At 38.9% G+C, this 19,931-nt stretch overlaps 1 protein-coding gene across 1 annotated transcript in view; it reads left to right on the top strand.

Annotated features, from left to right (window-relative positions):
• NRG3 (neuregulin 3) overlaps nt 1-19,931 on the top strand; it is a 561,068-nt gene that overhangs the window by 421,007 nt on the left and 120,130 nt on the right. The window contains exon 3 of the mRNA XM_087701943.1: nt 14,695-14,768. Coding sequence (XP_087558069.1) covers nt 14,695-14,768 — 74 coding nt within the window. The remainder of the gene's footprint in view (nt 1-14,694; nt 14,769-19,931) is intronic.

Here is a 19,931-nt window from a genome sequence, read left to right as displayed (position 1 = left end):
AAGCATTTGACAGTGTTACTTGACCGGTCTGGGTTTTGAGATACACAATTCAATAGGTCACAACACGGATGATACTTAACCCCAAGTTGATGGATGATCTTACCCAGCAGTTCCTGGGTAACCCTGAGTTAAATGTCAGGGTTCCAAATAGCATCCTCTAAATAGGAGTGGGGAGACAATTTAGCCTTCTGACATCCCATAAATAAGGGATCTAAGGCAGGACTTTCCACCCTAGCAACACTGATTGGATTCAGGTGGAATTGGAGGAGAACCAGTGGAGAACCACACTTTCCATTTCATCTCACCGATTACAAAAAAAAAATGCATTACTTGGAACTATCCTTATATCATAACAATATCTTTGGTCTCCTACATACTCACCATGTCAGTCTTTTCAGAACAATCTGGGAGACAGTATGTTAATAATAACAAGAAGAAAGAAGGCAGAAACAAATTACTTCCTATTGTTCTCAAGAAAGCAACATGGAATAAACACACACACACACACACACACACACAAACACACAAATACTTGATTAAAAACAAAGCAAGCCGAATTTCTCCATGTTCAGTGTGACTCAATGCAGATATTATTATTATTATACAATTGTATCACAGCGGCCAGTTGTTTCGCCGGATTTGGCATTGGTTACTAGTCAGGCCCCACCCAGGGGCCTAGGACGTCGTAACGTATTTTCGTAATATGCGTGCAGATCCAAGCAGTGCGGCTTTTTGCATTTGTCTGATGGTGATTTTGTCAATTTTTAACTGTTTTAAATGTAATTCCAGTGCTTTTGGAATAGTACCCAGTGTGCCAATTACCACTGGAAATACCACTGCTGGTTTGTGCCATAGTCGTTCAATTTCAATTTTTAAGTCCTGGTATCTTGCGATTTTTTCATGTTCCTTCTCGGCGACCCTGCTATCACCTGGTATTGCAATGTCTATGATTGTGACCTTATTTTTCTCAACCAGTATGATGTCTGGTGTATTATGCGCCAGTATTTTGTCTGTTTGTATACGGAAATCCCACAAGATCTTGACCATCTGATTTTCGGTGACTTTTTCAGGCTGATGTTCCCACCAGTTTGTTGCTGTTTTAATATTATAATTTTTGCACAAATTCCAATGGATCATTTGTGCTAGTGAATTGTGCCTCAATTTATAATCAGTCTGTGCGATTTTTTTACAGCAGCTGAGTATGTGATCAACAGTTTCATCAGCTTCTTTGCAAAGTCTGCATTTGGCATCATCAGAGCATTTTTCGATTTTGGCCTTAATGGCATTTGTGCGGATAGCTTGTTCTTGCGCAGCCAGGATTAGTGACTCTGTTTCTTTCTTTAATGTACCTGTTGCTAACCATAACCAAGTTTGTTCACTGTCCACTTTATCTTTTATTTTTTCCAGAAATTGGCCATGCAGGCTTTTTCTGCCAACTCTCCATTCTTGATTTTATCACATCTTTTCTGTATTCGTGTTTCGTCTGTTGGGCCTTCAGTAGATTTTTGTTCTTTACTTCGATTAATAGAAGTTCTTGACTTTCTTTTAAATAATCAGCCAGTGCATGTTTTTCTTCTTCAACTGTTTGCTTCACTTGTAATAATCCTCTGCCACCTGATTTTCGGGGCAGGTACAGTCTATCAGTATCACCACGTGGATGTAAACTGTAGTGCATTGACATTAGTTTCCTGGTTTTTCGGTCCAAAAGGTCCAAATCAGCTTGTGTCCAGTTAACTATACCAGCTGTGTATCTTATAACTGGTATTGCCCAGGTATTTATGGCCTTGATTGTATTTCCACCATTCAATTTAGATTTCAAAATTTTCCTAACTCTGTTGGTGTACTCTCGCCTGACAATAGTTTTTACTTCTCCATGCTTGATGTTATCCAACTGCAGAATGCCTAAGTATGTGTAGGCTTCATTTTCTTTGCATTCAATTAATTGGCCATTGGGCATTTCAATTCCCTCAGATGCAGTGATTTTGCCCCTTTTTATGGATACATTGGCGAATTTTTCCATGCCAAACTGCATTGAAATATCCGTGCTGAATACTTGGACTGTGTTTGTCAATGATTGGATTTCTATTTCTGACTTTCCATAGAGTTTCAAATCATCCATATATAGTAAATGTGAAATTTTTTCAGCTTCTTTGGCTGTTTGGTAGCCTAATTTTATTTTTTTTAAGATTACTGATAGTGGGATCATTGCGATGATGAAGAGAAGAGGTGAAAGTGAATCACCCTGGAAAATTCCTCGCTTGATATTAACCATTCCGTAGATCTCATTCCCTACTGCCAACTCAGTTCTCCATTGTTTCATCGCCTTTTCAGTAAAGGATGTAATATTTTTGCTAATGCCAGTTGTTTCTAAGCATTTTATGATCCAACTATGTGGCAGTGAGTCAAATGCCTTTTTGTAATCAATCCAGACCATATTCAAGTTCATTTTTCTGTTCTTACAATTTTCTAATATCATTTTATCAATTAGGAGCTGATCTTTTGTGCCCCTGCTCCTTCTTTTGTTGCCTTTTTGCTCTACTGGCAAGATATTGTTTGTTTCCAAATAATCCATCATGTTATCTGCAATAATGCCTGTGAGTAATTTGAAGGTTGTTGGCAAGCATGTTATTGGTCTGTAGTTTTCAGGTGTTGTTCCTTTAATTGCATCTTTCTGAATCAAGTATGTTTTTCCAGTTGTCAACCATTCATCAATTTGGCCCTTTTGTAAAATTTCATTCAGTTGCCTGGCCAATATTGCATGTAAACTGGTCAGATATTTGAGCCAGAAACCATGTAATTGGTCCTTTCCAGGTGATGTCCAATTCTTTACCTTTTTAACTCGATTTTTGGTCATCTCAGTTGTTATTTCTAATACTTGCATTTGTTTGTTGCCAATGCTTATTCTTATTCTTATTCTTATTATTATTATGATTATTATTATTATTATTATTATTATTATTATTATCATCATCATCATCATCATCATTCAATTTCTATAGCAGACCATCCCAGACCAGCGATTGGTGCTGAACAATCATAAAATTAGTTAAAACCAAGTACATGTTCAAGACAAAAATAAAGCTTTATTTATACTTAGACAAACATAGGATTGCTGTTGGGTTTTGTTCTTGCATTACACAGACCATAGAATATCTAAGCCCTGGTGTTGTTATTTACTGTACAAATTCACCAACAGTAGAGGAGTAAAACTAATGTAGCAGATTGTCCTCCACTATGTGCTTCAAATTAATTAATTATTATTCTTGTTCAGTCCTTTTATGTTCTCTGCTCTGCCATTAAATGTGTAGAAATATGCTAGTCAGTCTTCCTGGCTGGATTGCATGGAGTTAGATAGGCTTATTAGAATAGTCCTTTGTGTCCATTTAAAGTGGAGCTGCAGCAGCTGCCCCTTCCTTTTCTTAGATGGAGGGCTCCTGGCCAATTAAAAACTTTGCCATATGGAAATGTGGTCCTATGAACCTCCCACCATATGGAGAAGCTTAGCAATTCTGATGCATTCCATTTTTTCCTTCATGCTCAGGCAGACAGATGTTTCTTCTTCATAGTTATCAGAAGAGAAGCCTGCATGAATTGAACCAGGCCACAGCTGATTCTAGTCTAACATTGTGGGAAGACTTTGCCTACAAAACAGGGGTTGGTCAAAGATTTTGCCATTTGTTCTCTTTGTACTTCTCTAAACATCCAGGACTCTCAATGGTAAGGGTGGCTTTATTCCATAAATCTACTCCATAAATTTATTCTATAAAAACTGACCAAGGAGAGATTCAACCTAGACATTTCCTAACAGTCAGAACAGAACAGAAGTTGCCTTCAGATGTTGTGGTGCTCCATCAATGGAGATTTTAAAGAAGAGATTGGGCAACCATTTGTCTGAAATGATATAGGGTCCTGCTCAAATGATGATGATGATGATGATGTTGTTGTTGTTGTTGATGATGATGATGATGATGATGATGATAAATATGTGGGTGCTCCTAAATATGTTCAATCATCATGTAAGCCAAAACCAACGAAACACCTTTATATTGCAGTGCAGGTTGTGAAACCAGAGATGAAGTTTGGAAAAGGGTGAAGGAACAGAGAAGGCTGGTTTAACCACAAAAGGAAATGGATGGGTGATCACTCAAAGTATACCTGAAGGAACTAAAAGAGCTTTAGATAATTCTGCCAGGTGGCAAACTAAGACTTACAGATGAGTAGTTGGGACAGAAAAGGAACGGTCATTCCTGTCTCCTATTTCTATTCCTCCAACTAGGTGTAGCAAAAGGAAGGAGTGCTTACAGCTCATCTGTGCAGAAGCTAGATGGATGGTGTAGAAAGGTGTTGAAGTGGGAGGGACCCTAAAAATACTCTGTATAAAGTTAGCAGAGTTAACAATTAGCAGAGCTGGCAGAGACCTCGGAGGTCTTCTAGTCCAACCCCCTGCTCAAGCAGGAGGCCCTATACCGTTTCAGATGGCTGTCCAGCCTCTTCTTAAAAGCATCCAGTGAAGGGGCGAACGTACCCCCCCCCCAAAAAAAGAGCGCAGATGTTTAATAAACTTAAGAAACTGTGGGCAGGTATAACCTGTATACAGGAAGTGCATATTAAAAGGGAACATAGGAATTTACTGGAAAACAAAAAACTAGGGAAATTATATACAGCACTGACAGATAAAAAAAGAAGGATAGCAAAATATATAAAGGAAAAAATAAACTCCAAAGCAGTCTACTCTGATGAAGAAGGCAAGATGCTAATGATTGAATTAGAGACAACAGAAAAACCGATATTGTTAATAGTCATATATGCACCAAATCAGAAACAAGAGGAATTATATAGTAAATTACACAACAAAATAAACAAATTAGAATATGGAAATATTTGCTTAATTGGGGATTATAATGCAATAGTGGATAAAAAAAATGGACTATGAAAGCAAAAAGAAAAATAAAACAAAAAAAAGTTACCCAAATCCTTTTTTGAGATGGCAATGGAATATAAACTACATGATATTTGGAGAGAAAGGCACAAAACAAGAAAGCAATATACCTTTAATTCGAACCCCCACCAGTCCCTATCAAGATTTGACATGGCCTGGATTTCATCTGGTCTATGTAATCAATTAGACAAAACTGAAATAGAAGCAAATGAGTAGGCAAATCATAATCCAATAAAATTAAGATGGAAAGGTCAAAGAAGAAGAAAAAGATGGATGATGAACTCAAATATTGTAAATGAAATAGAAAACACTCAAATGCTGGAGAAAGAATTAAAACTATTTTTAGAATAAATAAAAAAGAAGACACCTCAATTCAAAATCTCTGGGACACTATGAAAGCATACACAAGAGGCCTCACGATTGCCTACATGGCGAGAAAAACAAGAAAACAAAAAGAGCAACAAGAATGTATGCAAAAAGAACTTATGGAAGCCAAAGCTGAACTACAGAAAGACCCAAAGAATAAAATTAAAAAAGAAAAAAGAGAGATGATAAAACATAAGATCAACTTAATAACTCAAAAGGAATTAGCACAGAAAATTAAAGTGGCCAGACAAAATTACTTAGAACAAGCCAACAAACCTGGACGATGCCTGGCATACAAATTGAAGAATGAAAGAGAAAAAAGGATGATATTCCAATTAAAAGATGATGAGGGAAGAATTCAATACAAAGTGGAAGAAAAGAAGCATATTATTCATAAATACTTCGCCAAACTATACGCGCAAGATAGTATGGAGGAAATCAAAATAAAACATTATTTAAACACAGAAATTTCAAAAGAACAAAGGAAGGCGATAAACAGGCCAATAATGTTAGCCGAAGTGGAATTAGTCCTGAAAAACCAGAAAAATAATAAAACCCCAGGACCAGACGGAATACTGATGGAGCTATACAAATATAATAAAATAATATTGGAAGAACTAGGAGTGGAAATGTTTAACAAAGTTTTAGGAAAAGCCAAGATGCCTGAATCATGGACGAAAGCAATAATATCACTAATCCCAAAAGAAGAAATCAATCTACAAGAAATCCAAAACTACAGACCAATTTCATTACTAAATTCCAATTATAAAATATTTGCAGCAATTATGGCAGGAAGACTTAAACAGGTTTTAAATGAATGAATACACCCAGACCAAAATGGATTTTTACCTCACAGACACATTAAAAATATCATGAGAGTCATCCTAGACATAATAGAATATTACCAGGGGCATCCAGAAAAACAAATGGTACTGGTTTTCCTTGATGCACAAAAAGCATTCAACAATGTAATTTGGAAATTTATAATAATACTATTAGACAGGATGAAATTCGGAAGAAAATTTACAAAAATGATAGAAAAACTTTATAACAGTCAGACGGCCAAAGTTCTGATGAAAGGAAAACTAACAGAGAAGATTGAAATAAAAAAGGGAGCCAGACAGGGTTGCCCCCTCTCTCCTTTGCTGTTTATATTAATCCTGGAAATTTTATTAAATGAAATTCGGAAGGACCAGGGAATAAAAGGTTTGATACTTTCAAAAACATTTAATTCGAAGAGTGTTATTGCAAAACTGGCTCAAAATAAAAAACAATCACTATGTGAAAATCCCAAATTGGCTATCATCAACAGAAAGGACGATCCATCCAAATTTTATAGATATGAATAAAATGCTAAGATACAAAGACATAATTGATGGACAGGGAAATTTAAAAACAATTGAAGGATTGGCAGAACAAAACATGAAAGTTGACTGGCTAACCTACTTGCAAATCAAAACTAAACACAATAATGATACTAAAATATATGACATCGAAACAGAACCACACAAATTGGATAAAATAATTCACAGCTCAGATAGAAAGATGATAGGGAGAATATATAAATTTCCATTTCCTAAAATGGAAGAGGAAATCATGAAAGGACAAATGATAAAATGGGTGCAGAACTTTGGCTACAATATTAAATTAGATAAATAGGAAACATTTTGGGGAACAAACTTAAAAATGACACTATCAGTTGCATACAAGGAAAATCAGTACAAAATATTTTACAGATGGCACCTGGCACCAACAAGATTAGCTAAAATATCAACTAATATCTCCCCAAAATGCTGGAAATGTGAATCAGTACATGGAACATCCTACCACTTATGGTGGACCTGTGAGGAGGCTAAAAATTTTTGGAAAAAGATCAAAAAGTGGCTAGAGGTAATAAAATAGAATGGAAACCTGAAGTTTTTTTATTAGTAATAATGTCTGTGAAATATTAAAAAAATAAGTATTTAATATTACACATAATTACGGCGGTGAGGATTGCCTTTGCCCAGAAATGGAAAAACAAATTAATTCCAAGCAAAGATGAAATAATAAGAAAGGTTATGGACTGTGCTGAAATGGACAAATTAACATAAGAAATCCAGGGAAAAGAAGAAACAGAATACTATCAGATATGGGATAAATCGTCTAGGTAGATGGAGAAAAGAAACAAGGATCAATGAGGGAAGACAACAAAATCCAAAATAGTTAAGGAGAATTCATACACACACACACACACACACACACACACACACACACACACACACACACACACACGTATGTATGTATGTATGTATGTATGTATGTATGTATGTATGTATGTATGTAGAGGTAATCAGATTGGCAATTGCTATTAGAAAGAACAGGAAGCCCCTGTTCGTATTGTATTGTGTAAATGTGGTGCATGTCTAAAAAGAAACCAGCCATTCTCAAGTCAGGAAGACTAATTAAACAGACATTGAAGAGTTGACTTTCAGTATCAAGGTCACGAAGAGAACATCTATCTTCCACTGAGATGAAAAGGCAAAAGGAGAATGCTTAAAATTTAACCATGGAGTAGGCTAGTGGTGGGTTTCAAAAATTGTTCGAACCTACTCTGTGGGTGTGGCCTCCTTTGTGGGAGTGGCTTGCCACCCATGTGACTGGATGGGAGTGGCTTGCCGCCCATGTGACCGGATATGAAGATGCCGACGACACTTGTCAGAACCACCTTAAATTACCTCACACACAGCACTGCCATGCATAAGAATATGATGTAAACTTGTTTTTTAAAAGGCATCTTTGTTTTGCGTTAAAACAATTTCAACACACGCAATGTTCTGATTGCACCACAAACGCAGTAGTCATCCTTACCTTTCACAGAGGCACTGAGTTTTATAAATATGAGCATGATAGTGTAGAATAATCATATCCAAGGACTGGTGGTGGGTTTCAAAAAATTTTGGAACCTCTTCTGTAGGTGTGGCCTGCTTTCCGGGTCCACTGGTGGAACCTCTTCTAACCAGTTTGGTAGATTTGATGAACCAGTTCTACCAAATAGGTGCAAACTGGTAGGAACCCACTTCTGGAGTAAGCCCATAAATAGGACCACAGTATCTACCTACTATAGGCAGATCATCCCAAAGATGCTGTTTCAAAAGCCAACCAGACTTTCCTTGTTTTTCCTTAAAGACATTTCACTTCTCTCAGTTAAGAAATTTCTTGTATTCTGACTGGAGAATGGAAAGATTTATATCCCTTGCAGTCATCTGGTCATTAGTCCTCTTTTTGAGGACCATAACCTGAATCACCTGAATAGTGATTTCTGAGAGGGTCACCTGAATAGTTCAAATGGGTGTGGACCCTTCTTGGAACTGCTGGAAGGACTGTATTGTATTTCCTGCTTACCACACAGTCCTTCCAGCACTTCCAAGAGGGTCCCACACCCATTTGCAATATTGAGGTGACCCTGAAGGCACAGATAAACCTCCAGGTGGCCTCAATGACTCTCAGAAAGAGAGCTAATGACCAGACGACTGCAAGGGATATAAACCCTTCCATTCTCCAACATTCAGTCAGAACTGAAGAAGCTTCTTGAATGAGAAGCGAAATGACTTCAAAGAAAAACAAAGAAAATCCAGTCACTTCTGGAAAAAGTATCTTTGCGACAACCATGACCTGGATGACTGAGAATTGCTATAGGCAGATCTTCTAAATATCTATGGCCCTCTAGCTTGTCAGTAGTAAAGTAATTTAATGTATCATGTCTTTGAAGCTTCTACTCTAAACAAGTTTCTGAATCTCTACATTTCAATAACACTTAAATGCTAACATTCTCCAATAGATTTAGGGGGAGAATAACCCCATTATTCTGACTGAAATAACAACAATAACAATGAAGCATGATGATTTGGATAATACTGAAAAATGGGCAGAGAGGCTTAAAATAATTGTGTAGATTTGTCCCACAAGTTTAATACAATTCTTGCTCTGTTAGGTTTGTCAAATATGATAAAATGAACCACAAGTGAGTAGCCCTCTTTCTGTTATTTACAAATTCCCCTTCTAGAGAGTGGATAGCATTTATGCTCCCTGGGATGCATTTTACCTGAAAATAGAAACATAAAGAAAGAAAAGAAACTCAGTGTTTGCCTCTCTATGAATCAAGAAAAAAAAAGCTTCTTTGCTCAGCTAGGCTAAAAGAAGCGATATAACCAATTTTTGTCAACTCACTGCTGACAAATTGTGGAGGGAAAATAGCTCAGCTATTTCTTCATTTGGACACATGGTGAATCAACAAGGATTATAATCTATGCCAAGGGAAAGGTAGTTGTTGCTGGATTTTTTCAGGCAGGATTACTTATTCCTGTGAGAGGGTTGGTGGTGGCAACGCTCACTCAGCAGAAGTGAAATTTCTCATTTCTGCTGAGAGAATGCAAGAGTTCTTATCTTTCTCAAGGGTACCACTACGGATACGTATGGCTCAAACCCTAAAATACAGTACTCCATTTTGGCTGGAATATTTAATCTTTAAAAAAAATGTTTCAGAGCGCATAGGAGCTCTAAACAAGTTTTGATCTGCAACAGCCTGAAGTAGCTGTGCTTTGATTCAGGCTTCTATGTTCCTATTCAGGTTCCCTTGTGTTTCTTACTGACCCACTGTCAGGCCTGCCTCCATTCAAAACCCAAGAAAGAAAACCCCCGACTCCATTGAGGTAGAGAAGAGGTACTTTTACTGAGTTTGAAGTGATAGCAGTGAAAGGAAAGCAAGATCTGAGCCAAAAAGGCACAAAAGTTACCACATCCCGCATAGTGTCATGTGGGGCAGATCTTCAAGTGCTTTTGTCCATCTGGAGTTCTAGGACAGTTGGCCTTGACTGGGTGTAAACAACTCCTCTCAGCAGCGCAGTAATTCATGAGAGCAAACACCCCTTTTAATTCACATGGGCCTTCACCACACCAGCTCACTTCCCCAACCACAATGCCATGCCCCCACCTCCCCGTTACTATGGCAGCTGACAGCAAGCAAGCATCAAAGGGAAAACCCATGCTGGAGATCCAACTGACACCCACCTGAAGACCTGTGCACCATTCATGGTTAGACCTGAGCAAAGCTTCAGTTCCGACATTTGAAGGCAATTAACTGAATGTATAAATCGAACAATTGTCTGAATTGGGTCATCAAATCAAAGCAGTGAATTGAAACAGATGCCTTCTACTTCATTGGATGGTACAAATCATTTCTCTTCATTAAATTGCATCAATAATATAGATTGGAAGTAATATGCACAGAGAGAGGGGGGCAAACAGACAGACAGACAGACAAGCTGGAGGGCCAGTAAATCTGAGTCAGACCGAGCACTGATGAGAGCCTATATCAGAGCCTATCTTGTGGCAATATGGGTGGCAAAATGTTCACATTTTGCCGCTCTTATTGCATCCACTGAATCGCGCCCAGCCGCCTTGTTTAGGATAACCCGCTCCCTCCTGAAAGGAAGGGACGCGGATGAACTTTTACAAGGTAGAGCTGAGGAATTTGTTCAGTATTTAACGGATAAAATCGCTCGGATTTGGACAGACCTGGACTCCAATTGCACGGTACCAGCCGAGGTACCAGGGGAAGGTCTTGAGCGGAGCTTATGGAATGAGTTTCAACTTGTCACACCTGAGGAAGTGGACAAGGCCATGGGAGCAGTGAGCGCCTCCACTTGTATACTGGACCCATGCCCTTCCTGGCTGGTTTTGACCAGCAGGGAGGTGACATGTGGCTGGATCCAGACAATAATTAACACCTCTCTCCGGAAGGGATCCTTCCCGCTCCTCCTAAAGGATGCGGTGGTGAGACCCCTCCTGAAGAAACCGTCTCTGGACCCAGCCATTTTGAGCAACTATCATCCAGTCTCCAACCTCCCCTTTGTAGGGAAGGTTGTTGAGAAAGTGGTGGCCTCTCAACTCCGATGGTCCTTGGATGAAACCGATTATCTGGATCCCTTTCAGTCCGGTTTCAGGCCTGGTTACAGCACAGAAACTGCTTTGGTCGCACTGATCGATGATCTCTGGTGAGCCAGGGATAGGGGTCACTCCTCTATCCTAGTGCTCCTTGACCTCTCAGCGGCCTTCGATACCATCGACCATGGTATCCTTCTGTGACCGTTGCGAGAGGTGGGAGTGGGAGGCACCGTTCTTCGGTGGTTCTCCTCCTACCTCTCGGACAGGTTGCAGTCGGTGTTGGTCGGGGGCAGAGGTCGACCCCTAGGCCCCTCAATTATGGGGTGCTGCAGGGCTCGGTCCTGTCCCCCCTCCTATTTAACATCTACATGAAGCCGCTGGGTGAGATCATATGGCGGCACGGGATTAAATACCATCATTATGCGGATGATACACAGTTGTATCTGTCCGCCCCATGCTAACTCAGTGAAGAGGTAGAAGTGATGTGCCAGTACCTGGAGGCTGCTAGGGTCTAGATGGGAACGAACAAGCTTGCACTCAATCCCGACAAGACTGAGTGGCTATTGATGCTCCCTCCCAAAGATTGGCTAACTATTCCGTCTCTCAGTCTGGGGACTGACCCTCAGTCAGAGAGGGTTCAAATTTGGGAGTCCTCCTGGACCCACAGCTGACTTTAGTTCACCATTTGTCGGCTGTGACCAGGGGGGTCTTTGCCAAGGTCCGCCTGGTGCATCAATTGCGACCCTACCTGTACCAGGAGGCACTTCAGATAGTCACTCACTCCCTCGTCACCTCAAGACTGGATTACTGTAACGCGGTCTACATGGGGCTGCCCTTGAAAAGTGTTTGAAGACTTCAGCTAGTCCAGAATGCAGCCGCGCGAGCGATTGTGGGTGCACCTAGGTACACCCACGTTATACCTATCCTCCGCGAGCTGCACTGGCTGCCCATTGGTCTCCGGACATGCTTCAAAGTGCTAGTCGTTACTTATAAAGCCCTGCATGGCATCGGACCTGGGTACCTGAGAGTCCGCCTCCTGCCAATTACCTCCCAAAGACTGATTCAATCGCACAGGCTTGGCCTTCTCTGGGTTCCATCTGCCAGCCAATGTCGGCTGGTGATCCCCTGGGGGAGAGCCTTCTCTGTTGCTGCTCTGGCCCTCTGGAACGAGCTCCCCATGGAGATCCGGACCCTTACTACCCTCCCGGCCTTCTGTAAAGCTACTAAGTCCTGGCTGTTCCGACAGGCTGGGGGCTGTTGAAGTATCCAGCCCCGCTTCAATTGTGAATGTTGTGCATTTTTAAATTTTTGTATCATCTTATTTATTCCCCTTTCCCTGTTTTATTGTGAGCCGCCCGGAGTCCTTCGGGAGTGGACGGCATACAAAACTAATAAAACTAATAAAACAAACAAACAAACAAACAAACAAACAAGCAAGCAAGCAATTAAAAGAAAAATGTCATTGCATTCATTGTGATATATTTTAGGGATGGTGTTATGCTATGAAACATTCTTTGACAATTTGGGGAAAACACCACATTTTATTCTACTGTTGTTAGGCAAAGCAGTTTCTGTCTGTCTGTCTGTTGCATTACACTGGGCATCTTTAAATAGCAAGGTGAAACCAACAGCTGTAGCAGGAGTAATAGAATGTCATTTATGTTGTATCCTGCTCTGATTATTGAATACCATTACTAATTTTCTGAGCTATGTGTAGCCTGCATTGCATCTTTCCCAAAAGTTACCTTCAAACTCTTTAGATGTCCATGTCTCCAGCAGAAAATCAACATGAGCCATGTTCAGTGCTTAACTTCTGTCCTAAACGTTTATCTATCCAAATGGATAAATAAAATGCAGCCTTCATCCCTTCCCTACATCACATTGAATACAAGTTTATTTCTTTTATATGTCTTACTTTTGATTCTCTGGATATTATATGGAGATGCGAAGTTCCATGCCTTCAGTTAGTCGACTGCCAAATGTCCCTTTCTATTTTTGTAGGCTAAGATGATGATTGTAAATATGTCCATAGATTAATCAATCAAGGTTGTGTCCAGATGAAATTCAAGTAATAGTGGTTGGTACTGAAGATTTCTTTAGATCTGATTGGACCTGGTTTCCTATGATTTTCACAAAATTATCTTGGTTTGGTTGGTAGGAGAGATTGTGGGGAGATGACTCCATCCATATTATTAAATAGAAAGTGAAGGTAACATAGAGAAAAGAAGGGGATGTTTAGGATTCCTCATTTTTCAACCAATTTTGCAATTTCCTGATATAGACCAGCTCCAAGACTGAGTTGTTGATTACTCATGAATTGACAATTCTGAATTCTTCTGCCCTTAATTACCAGCATTGATCAATACTGCAGTGAATTCTGATTTATATCCCTGCTAATTAAAATTGCTTGATGGTACTTTGAAGATAACTCTCTGTCCATGTTTGCCAAAGAATAATATTGAGTATTCAATGTTTGTTTTTATAAATAATGTTATCAAAAAGATCAGATTGGTCTTAGGTCTTAAATTGTCTGAATAGGATAATATCATTGATGGCTTTGTGCCCTAACACATTATTTTGTTCTGAGAAAACTTGATGGGTTATGGAAAAAAAAACCTCCTAGTATTTATACCAGAAGATATGAGATGTAGCAGAGAAATTTCAATATAAACTTGCAAAAGATTATTTCTACATGGATAAAATAACACAAATAACAGAGTTGGAAGGGATCTCGGGGGTTTTCTAGTCCAACCCCTGCTTGAGCAGGAGATACCTATACCATTTCAGAGAAATGGTTGTCCAGTCTCTCTTTCAAAGCCTCCAGTGATGGAACACCCATAACTTCTGAAGGCAACTTCCGTCCCATTGGTTGATTCCTCTTGCTGTTAGGAGAGGTGCACGCCTGCTTTTCAAAGGCATGCTTATTAGCCCAAGAACCACTTCACCACTTCTTCCAACTGATTGTATGTGTGGGTGTCCTTCTGCAGGCCAAACCCGCCACACTACATCTATCCACTACACCGAATGGAGCCCTATATTGTTGGTCAGGTGAGTAAAACTAGATGTAGGTCTCAGATATAATTAAAGTAGCCAAATAATAACAACTTGAACCATGTGCCCAGTAGAACAATACATTTGGTTCATCTGAAACTGTTAGTGGAATAGAAAATTGAGAAATAGTTGCCCTTGAGTCTTCCTTCAGTTATAAATGGGTGGACTCCCTTGATGCATAACACAATCACAGAAAAACAGAGCTAGAAGAGACCTTGGATGTCTTTTGTCCAACCTCCTGCTGAAGGAGGAAAACTAGACAATTTCAGACAAATGGTTGTCCAATCTCTTCTTTAAAACCTCCAGTTTTGGAGCACCAACAATTATGAACAAGATTTCCATTCAAATGATGTTTTGAAATTAGCTTGTTATTACCACATGCATATGTTTGTCATTTCTTCCGTTTTTCTCAGGTGCAAAGAAGGCTACCAAGGAGTCCGCTGTGACCAATTTTTGCCGAAAACCGACTCCATCTTGTCAGATCCAAGTATGTCTTCTTTTCTCACCCCACCTTTCTTCTTTCTTTATTGCTTGCCAGAGGTAACATTTGCCATGAAAACGTGACCTTTCACTGAATGTCAAGGTCTCATCATGTCTCACTCTTAAGTCCTTGCAGTGTTTGGTGTAATCAGAGGGGGTGTTTCCTCCTCCTCTGAATTAGGCTTCCAAGGAGGAAAAAGAATTGCAAGTGGGACAGCCTTCTGAGCCATTCTGTACACTGAATTGGTGGCAAAAGTTCAGTCCCAGGTGAATATTTATGTCCCTTTAGAAGAAGAAAACTTGATTGATTAAATCAATGGACTGTATCAGACATATAAAACTGATTCAAAAATTCAAATAGGTTAAAAAAAACATTTTGTAATAAAAGTGTTACTAGAGGGAAATTCTTCTGAATTGACAGCAAAATTTGAGTTCCATGTGAATATTTATGTCCCTTTAAAAGAAGAAGAAAATTTGATTGATTAAATGAATTGATCGTATCAAATATATAAAGCTGATTCAAAAATGCAAATAGGTACAAAGAAAACCAAATTTCGTTTTGACCTTTGAAACGAAGGTCTTACTGGTGATATGCAGGCTTCTTCCATGAAATAAGTAAGACTGTTTCTCCTGGGTGCACCAATATTTTTGTAGTTTTTAAATAAGAGTCTAAAAAAGAAGTTCTTTTTGCAAAGTACAATTTTTAGTCAAATAAAATCCTCTTTAAAAGAAAATCAAAGGCCAACTCTTTGAAACATCAAAGCAAGAATCTTCATACATTGCTAAAATATTTTTAAAAATGGGTCACTGATTAACTGTAGTTTAGGATTCAGTGACCCCCAAATAAGTTATCTGAAATAAAAATAAAAATTAAATTTGCTGATGAAGAATCCACATAGTTGACCCTCAAAACTGTAGTTTAGAATTCAGTGACGCCCAAATAAGTTATCTGAAATAAAAATAAAAATTAAATTTGCTGATGAAGAATCCACATAGTTGACCCTCAAAACTGGGTCTGAGACTTCACTGAGAAGATTCTACCATTGTTGAATGTAAAAAATTGTGTTCGCCATAATTTATTTGAAAAGCACCTTTTTGGTGATAGCTCCCCAACATGGAAAGTGAGGATAGTATTTCAGACCAGTAAAATGCAGATTTGAGTTGGCCTAATGAAGCCTGTATGGAGATTCTCAGCCATCCAAGTCATGGTTGTCCCAAAGATGCTTTTTCAAGAGGCAACTGGACTTTCTGGTTTTTCTTTGAAGATTTTTCACTTCTGAAGAACTGGACTTCGTGGATGAGAAGAAGCTTCTTGGAAGAGAACATCTTCAAGGAAAAACAAAGAAAGTCCAGTTGCCTTTTGAAAAAGCACTTCTGGGACCTAACAAAGTGTGTTTACCTATAGGCTCCTCTGGAATTTGTTTTCAAACTTATTTCAGATATTCATAGATCATAGGCAACTTGTCATATGTCAAATAAAGCTGAAAAATATTCTGTTGTCACCATTTTTCCTATTGTAACAATTGCCCAGGACCATTGCATTTTTCATAATCTCTCTCTTTTAAACACACACATATGTACATCCTTGTCTGTGTGATACATTGCAAATCTGCATCAATTTATCCTTGCTGTGAGATTCTATCAATTCTATATATTGCTTGAATGTCAGAGTTTTTTCTTTTGCAAACAACTGTTTCATGTTCTTTGTGGTTTATTTTTAATACTGCCCTTTGCTCTGTTTGCAAAGATTATTGGGACAACAATGATAAAGAACACCTGGTTATTTTATTACATTGTTATCCCAGCTGTTGCTTTTTAATTTGGCATGGTTTTCCTCCAGTCTAATTATTAACATTAATAATTGTTGTCAAACGAGGCAATGCACGAGACTGTTTTCCATTGTTTTTTTAAGAATGAACATATGTCTGACTGCACACATAAATGAGAAGTATCTTTTCCTCACAGTAGAACCGTATAAGAAAATAGTAACCTTGATGAAGAAGCAACATTCTGCTGGAGGCCCCTGCCCTCAGGAACTTCTCCCCTCCCCCGATGTGAGGTTGGCCCTAACTCTCCCATCTTTTTGTTAGGGCCCAAAGATGTGGGTGTACCAGTTGGCTTGGGACCCCAGTGGGGGAAGAGCACAATGGAGGGGGCTGATCGAGTAACAACTGATCCCACTTGCCCGCCCTTTGCCCCTCCCTTCCCCCATGTGTGTTTTTTGTTTTAATGTTTGATTCTAACTTTTTATGTTTTAGCTTTTATGTAACTGTAAGCCACCCAGAGTTATACTATTTTACCATAGGGTAACTCTGGGTGGCTTACAGTTACATAAATTAATTAATTTTAATTAATTTTCCTTGTTATCTTCTGGGAGATGCTTCATGGTCTCTGAAGCATAACATCCAGATTCAGTCATAGTTTTGCTCCATAACATCAACCTGGTAGACTTTCAAGTTACCTCTCTCTGCTACATATTTCAAAATGAACAGTGATATATACCTCTCTCTGCTACATATTTCAAAATGAACAGTGATATATGTGTGTGTGTGTGTGTGTGTGTGTGTGTGTGTGTGTGTGTGTGTGTTAACCAGATGTGTTAACCATTGAGCTACAGGGCTCGACTCCTTATCAGCGAGGCCAGGGTGAAAGGTATATATTTAAAGTCACAACCCCTGGTATGCCCAAATATGGGAGGAAGGTCACACTTCCACTCTTTAAATCTTTAAATCTTCCACTCTTTAAGTCACTCCATGACTTTAAATATATACCTTTCACCCTGGCCTCGCTGATAAGGAGTCGAGCCCTGTAGCTCAATGGTTAACACATCTGCCTTAGAGGCAATAGAGCACAGGTTCGATTCCCAGTAAGGGTGTGGCTAGCTGATGAGAGCTAAATAGCTTGAAATAGATCTATACTAGTCTCCCTTTATTTATTTATCAGCATAAATATAACAAATATAACAAAAAGGCAACAGTAAAAAATATTGGGTTTCTGTCTGGATGGTCTCTTGTGACGAGCCGAAGACAGAGAGTGGAAGTGTGACCTTCCTCCCATATTTGGGCATACCAGGGGTTGTGACTTTAAATATATACCTTTCACCCTGGCCTCGCTGATAAGGAGTCGAGCCCTGTAGCTCAATGGTTAACACATCTGCCTTAGAGGCAATAGAGCACAGGTTCGATTCCCAGTAAGGGTGTGGCTAGCTGATGAGAGCTAAATAGCTTGAAATAGATCTATACTAGTCTCCCTTTATTTATTTATCAGCATAAATATAACAAATATAACAAAAAGGCAACAGTAAAAAATATTGGGTTTCTGTCTGGATGGTCTCTTGTGACGAGCCAGAGAGTGGAAGTGTGACCTTCCTCCCATATTTGGGCATACTAGGGGTTGTGACTTTAAATATATATATTTATATATATAGAGAGAGATAGAGATAGATAGATAGATAGATAGATAGATAGATAGATAGATAGATAGATAGATAGATATCTCTATCTCTATCTCTATCTCTATCTATCTCTATCTATCTATCTATCTATCTATCTATCTATCTATCTATCTATCTATCATCTATCATCTATCTATCTATCTATCTATCTATCTATCTATCTATCTATCTATCTATCTATCTATCTATATATATATATATATATATATATATATATGATTTTTACAACCCCTGGTAAGCCCCAATTATGGGAGGAAGCTAACTGCTTCCATCATCTGTCAATCGGCTCGTCACAAGAGTCCATCACGACAGAAACCCAATATTTTTACTGTTGCCTTTGTTATATTTGTGTTTTTTTTTTAAAAAATGTGCTGATAAATAAATAAAGGGAGACTAGTATAGATCTATTTCAAGCTATTTAGCTTTCATCAGCTTTCATCAGCTAGCCATACCCTTACTTGGAATCGAACCTGGGCTGTGTTACATATCAGGCAGTTATATTAGCCACTAAGCCACTCTTCCTTATCAGCTGGGCCAGGGAAATAGGTATGTATTGTGTCACAACCCCTGGTATGCCCAAATCTGGGAGGAAGCTTACTGCTTCCTTTCGCTGTCTATCGGCTCGTCACAAGAGACCATCACGACAGAAAGCCATTATTTTTACTGTTGCCTTTGTATACATATATATGTGTTTGTGTGTGTGTGTGTGTCTCACAGGTATATCTGCATGTATATGTGTGTTATGTTTGTATTTCAGAGATGGGTTGCTGCCGGTTCACCCTGGATCAAGCGAACTAGTAGTGGCAGCGGCGGGAGGCTCTGCCCCCCCGCCTGGAAGCTTCTGCACATGGGCAGAAGTGTCTCGCAATTGCGTGAGCAAACTAGTAATAAAATAAATTGCAACCCATCACTGATGTGTTTAAATAGCTATACATTTTTTCTTGAGATCAGGCAATAGAATTTCATTTTTAATGTAGGCCAGTGTGCTTACAGTAAAAAAAATGACAATAAGATTCTCTTCTCTTCTCTGCTTGTCATCTTATCTTATGTCAAATAAATAAAATCTAAGTTTGACCATAAAAACTTTGGGTTGAAGCTCTATTCAGAACTGTGTCTGAATTATAGATAAAATTAGGCTATTTATAGCATTGGAGATAATGGAGATGACCTCTGGGCACCCAAGAGAGGCTTTCTCTGAGATATGGAAGATTTTGCAAATGTTGCTTTCTCTGAACAAAATGGCGAAGCTTCTTCTACATTTTCTTTCCTCCATGCTGGAAACAAGTTCAGCTGAACTGAAACTTCGCATGTTGCATAGGAAATGCAGTAAATATTTTAAAGCTTGCTACCGAGACCAGTTCCATTAAAGAATGTCGTTTAGGGATTGCAGTGTTTACAAATTGTGGAAAGGGCTGGAAGTGTTTTCCTTTTCAAAAATGGGCAGACATCAAATGAAATATTGTACACAGACTCAAAGAGTATTATGGGGTTTATTAAAGGACAGATTCAGGACAAGCTCAGGAAAAACATCTTCACTCAAAGCCTTCCTCTTTTCCATTCCTTCCAGGTGTCAAAAGCCCCAAATTCTCAATTCAGCCTGGTTTCCTTTGACAGCTTTGGGACATACAAAGGCATTAGAGAAAAAGTTTGTGATAAAAATATCACCTATTGTTCTCCAGGCTTCCCTCAGATATATTATATGAGATTTTGCCTGCA

The sequence above is a fragment of the Thamnophis sirtalis genome, unplaced genomic scaffold (assembly GCF_051295495.1).
Source record: "Thamnophis sirtalis isolate CommonGarterSnake01/CBP01778 unplaced genomic scaffold, rThaSir2_p1.2 scaffold_15, whole genome shotgun sequence".
Taxonomy (NCBI): Eukaryota; Metazoa; Chordata; class Lepidosauria; order Squamata; family Natricidae; genus Thamnophis; species Thamnophis sirtalis.
The sequence above is the reverse complement of the archived record's forward strand: the minus strand, read 5'-3'. Positions and strand labels throughout refer to the sequence as shown.